Source organism: Tachyglossus aculeatus, chromosome 25 (assembly GCF_015852505.1).
Source record: "Tachyglossus aculeatus isolate mTacAcu1 chromosome 25, mTacAcu1.pri, whole genome shotgun sequence".
Lineage (NCBI taxonomy): Eukaryota > Metazoa > Chordata > Mammalia > Monotremata > Tachyglossidae > Tachyglossus > Tachyglossus aculeatus.
In genome coordinates, this window is record NC_052090.1 from 10,041,249 (window position 1) to 10,053,478 (window position 12,230).

Consider the following 12,230-nt stretch of genomic DNA (forward strand, 5'->3'; position numbering starts at 1 on the left):
TAATAGCAATACACTAATCAACTTGTATTGACCCCAGCACTTCCATGACACACAGAGATCACTTTATATCTTGAATATGATTTTTATTATTATGATTAATAATAATAACATGCCTTAAGTGCCTACTTTGTGTACAGCACTGCATTAAACACTGGGAAAAAAATACACAAGTGAAAATCAGACCCTCAAGGGGCTCACAATCTGAGAATAAGGGGAGAACAGATGGGAGACGGCACATAATGAAGGCTGAAGCAACACAAGAACAGCATAAAAGCCCAGGACAATGGTATAAACCATAAGGAGGACAGGGTATTGTGGCTCAGAAGTGCAGAGTTTTGGGTCCCCCGTGGTTCAGGGTCACAGACCCGGCCACAGACTTCCCAAACTTCTGAAAGTTGACAAGGCCTCGTTCTGCTGTTGCTTCCTCAACCTCCGGCTGGAGTTAAGAGCCGTTCTAGGCCAAACTTTCTGCACAGGCCTGAAGGTATTTCCTTAGGCTACAGCGGGGAAAATGTTACTATTCCATTTCCTCCTCCCCGTCCCCTAGCTGGCAAAGGAAAGAGGTCTAAGGCCTCAAGTCTGCTGCCCTGCAGGGCTCCTCTAATGTCAGGGGAATCCAGACCACATGGCCGGCTTCCTGCTATGCTTGGAAGGGCTCCTGGATGGGAAAGAGAGGAGGTGGCCACGGCCTGCCATCCGTCCGTGGCTTTCTGAGGGTCCCTGTGGCAACGTGGGCAGAAGAAGCATGGCCTAGTGGATAGAGCATGGGCTTGGGAGACAGAAGACCTGAGTTCTAATCCCAGCCCTGCCACTTGTCTGCTGTGTGACCTTGGGTAAATCACTTCTCTACACCTCAGTTACTGCATCTGTAAAATGGATAAGACTGAGCCCCATGTGGGACCCCCTAATTACCCTGTATCTGCCCCAGTGGTTAATACAGAGGCTGGCACTTGGTAATATGAGCCAGGTTTGGGGGCTGCTAGTGAAGCAGCCACTGATGCCCCTCAAAGACTCCGGACCCACAGATTCACGTGACAGCACGGGGGTTACCCCGAGCACGCAGACCATTGTGTGGACATCTGCCTGAGGCCACCCGAACCTAGAGTGTATCTTCAGGGTAGGGGAACCACCGACCGCCCCACCTACTCAAAGGAACATTGTGTTTCGCTCCCAGGTCCCTGTGGACACAGGGGCTGTTTCTGAACTGCAGGACTCGCAGCAGGAGCCAAGGAGGAGGGAGGCGGGGCTCTGAGAAATATCAGCTATAAAGGTGCCCAGCGCCACACTTCATTCATTCATTCAATCGTATTTATTGAGCACTTACTGTGTGCAGACTACTGTACTAAGTGCTTGGAAAGTACAATTCAGCAATTAGGAGAGACAATCCCTGCCCACACTGGGCTTACAGTCTAGAAAGGGGGAAGAAGAGACATCAAAACAAGTAAACAGGCATCATTATAAACAGAATTATATATATATATATATCTATATATGTATGTGTGTGTGTATATATATATATATATATATGTATGTATGTGTGTGTGTGTGTATATATATATATACACACACACACATACATATATATACACACATATATATATATATATATATATATACACACACATACACACAAACACCTCAGCCTGGGGGTGGACCAGCTGAAAACTGGATGGGTGGCCGCCCTAGCCGCTGGCGGTTCCCCAGTGACGTACTAAATTTTGGAAAGCCCGAGTTTCCCATTATCGAGTACCTTGTCATTCCAGGAACAGGAAAACAATACGCATGATGTCTAAACTTATTGAATTTTGCATCTGAATGGACTTTTCTTCTTCCTTTTGTCACATTTAAGTTCCACTTGTACATGCTCAGAGCAGCTTTCAGCTTCCGCACCATTTGGGACTAGCCCATATGAATCCTTGCGGTACTTTCAACAAGGTTATGACCTCATTACTTTAGAGGGAAAACTATTTAAATATCGACAGCGCTGAAAAATTATCCTTCAACATACCTATTCCAGAGATCGTCGTCTTCGCCTCCCCAGCCCCAGAAGGCATTAGGAAATCCATTAATCTTTCTGAACTGTTCCACCGTCAGTCCACTCACACCACCAAAAAACTCATTGTAGGGCAGACTGAAAAAGGAGACAAATGTTATTCTTGTCATTGCATTCTACCCCACAATTAAAGTAGGAGTTTTCATGATCGCTCAATAAGAAAGCCTGAAAAACAGAGCAGCCGGATTTTTATAAAAAGGTTCCTTGACTTTAATAATAAGAGTCTACTACTATAGTTGAGAGAGTGGAATTCCCAACAACAAATGATTTCTGCTATGAGAATCTCCAAGAATTAGAGAAGAAATGGGACTGCACAGACAGATCACCAGATCCTGCACCCTGCCACCGGGTCAACTAGATGCAGCCAGGGTCTGCCCAGGGCCAGATATCCTGAATCACGTGCACTGCCTGCCAAGGGCCCTGAAAGGGGAATGTAGGAAAAAGCACAGTCCAATTCCAATTCAGAGAAATTCAGTTACGAGGAAACGACGCCCCTTCCCTTGCCCCTTGACTTGTGAATTTCATTATACGGAGATTTTGCACGGAGACAATGTGAGGAAAATCTAAATCAAGTCCTGCGGCAATGAAAAAGATTTATAGTCTTACTGCTCCAATAAATTAGTCTTCCTTTTCGAGAGGACTAGTGAATTATAATGATGGCATTTGTTAAGCACTTACTATGTGAGAAACAATCAATCGTATTTATTGAGCGCTTACTGTGTGCAGAGCACTGTACTAAGCGCTTGGGAAGTACAAGCTGGCAACATATAGAGACAGTCCCTACCCAACAGTGGGCTCACAGTCTAAAAGGGGGAGAAACACTGTTCTAAGCGCTGGTTGAGACACCATATCCTGACTGATAAGCACTTGGTATTCACCCACCCCACCCTCAGACCCACAGCACTTGCATATATATCCATAATTTATATTAATGCCTATCTTCCCCTCTAAATTATAAACTCCTTGTGGGCAGGGATCATGTCTACCAACACTCGTCCAAGTGCTTGGTTCAGTGCTCTGCACACTGTAAGTTCTCAATAAATACCATTGATTGACTGCTTGATTGGACAGAGCACCAATCATATTTCTAATTTCTAATTTCTAATTCCACCTCCTGTCACTGTGTCAATCATAAAAAGCTGTTTAACCATTCTCTACTTGAAGGAACAAAATCTGTCCTCGGCTTACGTGAGAGGGAAAATATTTTCAAACACAAGTACAGATACAATACTCTTTTTTACAGTTATATTTACAAGGAAATTGCTTACTCACATATACATGTATTTGTCCAGCTTTGCTGCAAAATGGCGGGGCATTTCTCCACAACCATAATAATTCCGGTCATTCTCTGGTAAGTGATCCACGTCGTGAAAAATTACACAGTCCCAGGCCAGATCTTTCATGGCTTCTTTAAAGCCAACATTAAAGAGCATGGCACGGTTAAAAGGTTGTGTACCAGTCTTAGAAGGAAGAAATCACAAAGAGAACAAATTGTGAAGAGATTTTTATAAAACCAATACCCAACGTTACACTACGCAGAACACATTTATTCAAACATTTAAAATTTGGCAATGAGTAAAATGATTTATACAGACTTTGCCAATAAGTTTTCTGACACGAGGATACCGTATCATCGGCTTCAATTCCAAGATGACGTAAAATGAGAAAAAGGTTATTGGAAAAGACACCAATGGGTGTCTTATCAATCAATTGTATTTATTGTATTATTTATAGAGCACTTACTATGTGCAGAGCACTATATTAAGCGCTTAGGAGAGCACAATACAACAGAATTAGCAGACACATTCCCTGCCCATAACAAGCTTACAGTCTAGGGCGGGTGAGAGACATTAATATGAATAAATGTGACACCAAAGTCATAAAAGTCTGATGTAAAATCAAGACCAGATCTCAGTAAACTTGTTTTTTTCCCCCACTTGCCTTGCCATACTAATGCATCCTACCTTTTTATGTCAATAGGTTGTCAAGATTAAACATCTCTTAATTACTCAAATTACATCTATACCTTGATATGTTCACCTATCATCATCATCATCAATCGTATTTATTGAGCGCTTACTATGTGCAGAGCACTGTACTAAGTGCTTGGGAAGTACAAATTGGCAACTATAAGTCATGACTCTGGAAAGATGTTCAAGGGAATGAAAAAGTTTCCATATGACAATATGCTCAAAAGTTGAATATTCTTCAAGATGGAGAAATGGAGCCAGAGAGGGCCCGTGATTAAGTCCATAAAATTATGAAGGGTGCAGACACGGAAAGCATGTTGCTCACCAACAAGACAAGAGCTCACCTGCCATGGAGCTGGCAAACAACAACCTCAGGCCTGAAGGAAATACCCACCAGTTTTCCCTTCAAAAAAATGCATATCTCCAAACCCCAAAAACATGAAATGGAAGGCCAAGGAATCTATACCCGAAGATTTTTCACTCACTATTTGCCCACTTTCCCCATCAATTTCATCAGGGACTCAGCACCTACTTTCATGGCTGGCGTGCACCTTTCCATGAAGGTAAATTTATTCTATAGGAGCACAGCAGAAAAACAAACAAAAAAAACCAGAGGCGACAGACTGCTCTAAAATAAAAAAAAACAACCCTTTTTGTGGCTCTCTGATGTTAGATTTGGAAATTATTTACTGAAATAGTCTAGCTGAGCTTATTTATTACGAGGGGGGCTGAGAGAAGTAATCCTGAGATAAGAACTCAACTCATTAGTTTTTGAAGAATAGGCTTAACACTCTGAATAGCACTTAGGAGTGAACAGGCTCACAGTCTGGACCACTGCGGCAGGTGTTTGAGTGCTACAAGAAGTACAAATTCTGAAATAAATGGTTGCTTCATTCGGCACTAATTGAAGTTTCTGAGAGCTTTTTGAGGGTTTTCCTGAAGGATGACATAATATATCAAAAAAGATCACAGGTTGGGGCGCAAAGGGAGAGTGGTGAAAATGAATGGAAAAAAAATCTTACTTTCAGATCTAACACCTGCTTATAAGTTGAATTACATTAAGAATCAGACTCACTTGGTAACACAGAATAGATAACACGGAATTGGTAACAGAAGCAGCATGGCCTAACGGACAGAGCACAGGCTTGGGAGTTAGAAGGTTATGGGTTCTAGCCCCGGCTCCACCACTTGTCTGCTGTGAGACCTTGGGAAAGTCACTTCACTTCTCTTTGCCTCAGTTCCCTCATCTGAAAAATGGGGATTAAGACTGTGAGTCCCATGTGGGACAGGGACAATGTCCAACCCAATTTGCTTGTATCCACCCTAGCACTTAGTGTAGTGCCCGGCACAAAGTAAGTGCTTAAAAATACCATAATAATAATAATTATTATTAATAACAATAGATATTAATGGCCAGTGCTCTTGCTGAATGCAAACGCGCAAAGAATTGATGATGAGATAATTTTTAATTTCTTTGTAAAATAACAAATGAAAGAAGTGTTTCAAGGACAACTGCATCTTGTGCAGAAAATATGAAGTTTAACTGAGAGCACATTCCAAACAAACTGGCCAAGCAGATCTTAAGCATTGAGGTTATTGTATCACAATTAGTAGCCACTTTGGAAAAAAAACATTCTCACCTGTTCAATGACATAAAAAGCAAATTCCAATCGCTGTTTCTGTAGCATAGGTATCAGGTGCAAGAAAAAAATTGGAAGATGCTCATGGCGATTGCGAAAGGGAATAAGGATTGCCACCTTTAAAATGAAAAATGAAGATTTCCACGTAAACATTGACAATTGTGGTAAAGGTACAGACTCACTTAAAATCCAAACAATCAGTAAAATGTATAATCTTTTCTAGATTTTTTTTAAAACTAGTTTTACATTTGTTTTCATTCACGTCTCTTAAGGAGGCCCCAACTATTTGACTAGCTTTTTAAAACAAACCTCATTTGAATCCATATTTTATTAGGATCTGTTTGACCTATCTGGGGCCCCTGGGAATATACCTGACAGTCCGCTGCTCTACCAAAAAGCTCAAGGAGTTAAGATGTCCAAGCACGAGAAAAAACTCAAAGGACCAAACGGCAGCCACTGCCTACCATCTCACAGCAACAGCCCAATAATCTTCTCAACAAAAGCAGTTAGCAGGAGACGAAGATGACTCCAAAGCTCAATAAAATAATATTTCAGAAAGGAGCATGTCCATAAATTATTTATTTGTATTAATTCTGTCTCTCCCTCTAAACTGGAAGCCCACTGTGGGCACAGAACATGTCTAACAAGCCCGCTGTACTGTGTTCTGCACACAGTAAGCACTCAAACACCATGGATTGAAGAAAAAAAAAAACAGTTTTTTCCTTTCCTAAAGAGAGGAACAAATTGATACATGTGCACAGAACCCATCCCAACCCGAGAGACAATGACACCCTTCCCTATCCACCACTCCCACAGGCCATGCAGAAGATGTGAACGCAGCTTCTAAATCAATCGTATTTATTGAGCGCTTACTGTGTGCAGAGCACTGTACTAAGCGCTTGGGAAGTACACGTTGGCAACATATAGAGTGGGCTCACAGTCTAATTTCCTTTAGTGGTAATTCATTCATTCATCATTCAATCAATTTATGAAGCGCTTACTGTGTGGAGAGCACTGTACTCAGTGCTTAGGAAAGAATACAACAATAAACAGTGACAATCCCTGCACACAACGAGCTGATGGGTGGGGGACAGGCATCCATACAAAAAATAAAATTACAGATATAAGTGCTGTTGGGCTGGGGTGGGGAGAAGCAAAGGGAGCAAGTCAGGGTGATGCAGAAGGGAGTGGGAGGTGAGGAAAAGGGGAGCTTAGCAGCCCTTCTTGTTTCTGGTGCTGTCAAGCAACCAATCAATCAATGGTATTTATGGAGAGCTTACTATGCGCAGAGCACTGGACTTGGGAGAATACACTTAGTACAGTGCTCTGCACATAGTAAGCGCTCAATAAATACGATTGATGATGAGAATACAATAACAGAGTCGGTAAAAACATTCCCTGCCTACAATGAGCTTGTAGTCAATTGGGGGTGGAGACAGACATTAATATAAATACATATATTACAGGTATGTACCTAAGTCCTCTGGGATAAGTGCTGTATTTGCCTTATGGGCTAATAAAAATAATAATTGCGGTATTTGTTAAATGCTATGTGCCACGCACCATAATAAGCACTGAGATAGGTACAAGGTAATAGGGTCAGACATAGTCCCTGTCCCACACAGGACTTACAGTTTAAGTAAGAGGGAGAACAGGCGCTGAACAGGTACAGATGAGGAAACTGAGGTACAGAGAAGTTGAGTAGCTTGCCCAGAGTCACTCGGCAGGCTGGTGGCAGAGCTGGGATTAGAGCTCAGGTCTTCCGACTCCCAGCCCCCCGTGATCCTTCCACCAGGACACGTTGCTTCTCTTTTGTTGAACTTGTTCCTCTCTTTAGGAAAGAACTGTTGTTTTTCCTTCAATTTTGTTGAACTGTGTTACTCTTTCCTTCCGAGCCCTTCACTAGTTCCCCTCCCCTGTGAGACTGTGAGTCAGTTCCCTTTGGGACTGAATTATCATCCCTGTACCTCCCTCCAGCACCGAGTGTTAATAATAACGTTAATATGAAGCCAGAGGCTTTTCCACTATATTCCATAAAGCCAAGTGAGGGACAATTAAATAAGCTCCTTGAGGGCAGAAGCAGCTAATGGTTCACTGTGCCTTCCCTCAGAGCTCTCCGGTCAGAAATTATTATCCACTCTAGCTTATTCAGGAAGGATAAAAGGGTAGAGGAGGAAAAAAAAGATGCCAAAGTCATCATCGGCTACAGGTATCCATAGAAAACACTAGAAAAATGAATTTCTAAAGCATGAAGCTATTTTTAGAAGGGAGAAGAATCTTGTAAGTCCAAAAGAGTTATCAATAAATGCAGCCAATATTTGAATAGCATTTGGAATTCATCGTGTTGAGTGTTTTTCCTTCACTTGAAGTTACAAAGTTATCATCTGCACCACAACTGATTTCCCCAGGCTTTAACAGTGTTGAATTGGGAGGGAAGATTTTTTAATAGTGCATTTTGCTAAAGCTCGATCAGGCCTCACCAAACAAATGAGGCTCTGAGTTGGCCAGTTAACAGAAATTTGTGAAGAATACAGAGTAAAATGAAGTCTGGAGAGGATCACAAAGAATAAACTCAACACCATTTCTGTAGTCTCTTGTTAAGCCATAAAACTAAGCCCTCCAAAACAAGGAGGAGAGTCATGGGTAGCAAATTTGCCTTTCACAAATATTTTCTGAAATGGGAAATGTGCAAATTTCAACAACTCTCTCATTGGGCGTACCCTGGCAGAAAAAAAATGACGTTTTTGGCTCCTATAAAATCTCTGCTCCTTTCCAAGAATCCAAGTGCCTATCGCAATTTTGTTTATGCAGTAAGAATTCAGAGACTTTGATACTAATCAGCACCAAGATCTCTTTGCTGAAGCCTTCACTTTACCCTCTTAAGAAGTAGGAGCTAAGAACTTGACACTCTGTATTAAAAAAATTTAAACAGACGTGTCCTACGGTGAGCTGTCATAATGCTTTAGGTCATATTACTACAATGCAATAACCAAAAAGGGTTATTTCATTAATATGTAGGGTGTACATACAAAACAGTCAGAAGAGCAACACTGTAATATCCCCATCTCAAATTTCTATCCTGTGAAAATCTTCGGTCCTTATTCACTATTTAAATTTCTAAGGGCTCAAATGCGCATTAATAAACATAGTACTTAGAGCAAGCAGCAGGGCCTCGTTCAAAATAGGCAGACTGGGAATCTGGGAAACTGGGTGCCTCCGTTTCCTCATCTGTAAAATCGGGATAAAATACTTGTTTGCTCTAACCCCTGGACTCTGATCTTCATGGGGCAGAGGCTGTGTCTGATCTGATTGCACTGCATCCCATCCTAACGCTTAGTACAGTGCTTGGTACACAGTAAGGGCTTAACATATCCCGCAATTATTGTTACTTATAAAACAGTGAACTTCACCTTCCATCGGGGTTTACAGTCCTTGGGTCTCCAGTGACCACCTGGCTCAATGTCTAAATCCTTTGAGAACGCCTGTTGAATTTCATCGAAACTGATTTCACTCACATTGACGTTGATAAGGCCCCCTAGGTAGCCAAAAACATAAAGAAAAGTTTCAATACTTTTCACCATTAGGATTCGTGAAAAATTAGAAAACAATCCAATACATAAAAAAACAACTCACCTGGACTACCAATTGTTCAATGGAATATGGGAACAATAAATACAGAGTCAAAAGGATTCCTGTAGAAGTGGAAATTTTTCTATAGAGGTATGTGAAAAATTTTAAACTTAGATATGCAAGTAGATTTAAGGTAAAAAAAAAATGTGCCTAATTTTACGTTTTGTGTCCAGGCCACAAATAAACACGAAATCCTAATGTTCCTGTTCTCTTTTTCGACCCCTAAACTGTCTCGTGCCATTTTCTATTACTACTTGGTACTTCCAACCACTTACTAGGGGTTAAATTTGCTATAATGAGAATGTGAAAAGTTACTACACCTCTCACGGAAGCAACCTGACGTGCAGGATTTCTTTGCCCTTTCCATTTAAATTACGACCCCCAGGCCTCTTTTTTCCAGCCATTTTCTGTTTCAAAGTTAAAAGGAGTTCATTTCTGCAGGAGTCTTTAATTATTTTCACTGGGAGGCAGAGATGCCAGCTTCATGCTGGCAGAGGAGGTCGTTGTCCTCATGGGTTCTCAGCTGTGAGAACATCTGGGCTTTAAGCTCCTCCTCTGGGCTGCAAGCTCCTCCTCGCAACTGTAAGCTCCTTTTTGCTATATATGTTAAGCACTTACTGTGTATCACACTGTTCTATGGGCTGGGGCTCATACTCCAAGTAGGAAGGAGAATTGGCACTGAACCCCCATTTTCCAGCTAAGGAAACTGAAACACAGAAGTTAAGTGACTTGCCCAGGGTTACACAGCAGGCTGGGATCAGAACCCAGGTCCTCTGCCTCCTAGTCCTTTGTTCTTTCCACTAGGCCACATTGCTTCTTAAAGAACAAAAGAGTAGGGGTACAATCCCTGCCCTCAAAGCACTTATAATTGATGTCCGTCTACACAATCCATTCCAGAAAACAAGGCCAAGTTAAAGTAGGATATTGGTGAAAAAGATCAATTTTCTTTTTGAACTTGGGAAAAAAAAAACCCAAATACTGTGTTGTACAAATTATGTAACAACACACACATGTTGGAGTTAAATCCCAAACGTTTCTCAGACTTTTATGATTATTCTTTGCTTCCCACTAGGCAAATATATTGGCAATGGGCATACCTGCGCAAACAACCGTGTATCTCCACCCCAGCTGTGTTCCCCAGGCATTTAGGTCATCAGATCCAATTGTGTGGCAAACCTAGTTGGAGTTCACCAATCTTAGTTACAATTAGGTTACTTGTGCATGTATACCCAGTGCCTAAGCACTATGTAGAAAAAGAAAGCCCACAAGAAACAAAAAACACAATACAGAAAAATTTGGTTCTATCTGCATCACCTGAATGACCACGTAAAAATAGCAAAGCGTAGACATTAGAAAAATAATACATCCTGGAAATTCCATCATTAGCTTTAAGAAGTTCTCCGAAATGCACTTGGGTGTTTCCACATTTTTGTAATCAGCACTTATAATGAGAAATGGGACAAGGCCAGACCGTGAGGTGCGCTTGAAAATGAGCCTTTTAAAAAAAGAGTACACATTTGCCCAACTAAAATTATCTGAAAGAAATCTAATTTGTTATCTGGGAAAGCTAAGAGAATTTATACAAAGGTAACAGATTAGCCTTTTTGCAAAATGAATAGGGTTTTGAGTTATGGGTCTTTCATATGTTCACCTATTTAACTCTTCTAATATGTTAAGAGAACTATCACTGGAAGTAGATTTAGATATTTCTGCAAGCTCCTTAAAGGATTCAAATGGCATAAAACACAGTTAAAACATTTTATCTCTGTTAGAAAAATCAGCACAGATCCAGATCTGGAGCCTGAAAGAAACTGAGTTTACAGGTAGGAATTTTAAGAATTTTAATAAAAACTAAAAATACCAACCATGATACTTTAATACACCTTCCCAGTAATGCTACTTCCTTTACTACCTCTTTGAATTTCTCTATGTAAATATTGCAGCTAGCATCATCCAGAAATCTCTTTAATATTCAGATGCTAGATTACACTAGTCTATTCTGTACAAACAACATTTTCAAATATGGGTATAGCAATGCAGCAATTCTAGACCCTGCAATAAATTCACATTTCTAATAAAAGTGGGAAGTTACGAAGGGAACAGAAGACCTGGAGAGAAGAGCTAGAGAGTAGGAAAATCCTGGGGAGGCAATGTGGCCAATGATTTTTTCCTTCAGCAGTGAACAACGTCACGTATGAGAACAGTAAATTAAAATTTGAATAAACTTACTCATATAAGGCAGCTTTTCTGGGCAAGGATGGAATGGAGAATAGGTGAAGTTTTCTGGAAGATACATTGTTGTTTGAGCAACGTAATCACTTGAATTATTGCCTTCAGGATAATCTCATTGGAAAAAAAGAAATATTATAGTTATTTTAAAGCCAGTGAATCACCTTAATGCTCTTGCACTCGGACTTTCAGAATACGTTCTCTGGTCTTCTGAAAAAAAACTCTGAATCGATAGTAGGACTGCACTGCATTAAGCGTTAACTATGTGTCACGCACTGTTTGTTCTAAGCACTGGGGTGGATACAAGTTCAGCAGGTTAGACAAAGTGCCTGTGCCACACGGGGCTCACAGTCTAAGTGAGAGGGAGAACAGCGATCAAACCCCTATTTTAACAATGAGAAAGTTGAGCCCAGAGAAGTGACTTGCCCAAGGTCACAGCAGGCAATTGGCAGAGGTGGGATTAGAACCCAAATCCCCAAGTCATCTTCACTCTTCCCTAGAGATCCAGGCAGCCAGCTGCCAAGAGTTCCAATCTCACCTCTGAAGTTATTATTAATGATAATAATAATGATGATGATAATAATAATCATAATAGCATTTCTTATGCACTTGCTACACGCCAAGCACCGTTCTAAGACTGACAGAACTCAGGCCCACAGTTTCTGGACTGGGATCCCATTGCATTTAGATATGGTCTCTGTAGGTTTT

At 41.0% G+C, this 12,230-nt stretch overlaps 1 protein-coding gene across 2 annotated transcripts in view; it reads right to left on the minus strand.

Moving 5' to 3' along the window:
• Window positions 1-12,230, minus strand: part of B4GALT6 (beta-1,4-galactosyltransferase 6) — a 48,990-nt gene that overhangs the window by 7,117 nt on the left and 29,643 nt on the right. The window contains exons 3-7 of one of the 2 annotated variants that reach the window (XM_038766470.1): window positions 11,523-11,636; window positions 9,074-9,198; window positions 5,664-5,780; window positions 3,326-3,513; window positions 2,009-2,131 (exon numbers count right to left, since the gene is read on the minus strand). In XM_038766470.1, the coding sequence (XP_038622398.1) occupies window positions 2,009-2,131; window positions 3,326-3,513; window positions 5,664-5,780; window positions 9,074-9,198; window positions 11,523-11,636 (667 nt within the window). Of the gene's footprint in view, window positions 1-2,008; window positions 2,132-3,325; window positions 3,514-5,663; window positions 5,781-9,073; window positions 9,199-11,522; window positions 11,637-12,230 lie in introns of those variants that run through there. The other variant, XM_038766471.1, reaches the window with a different exon arrangement.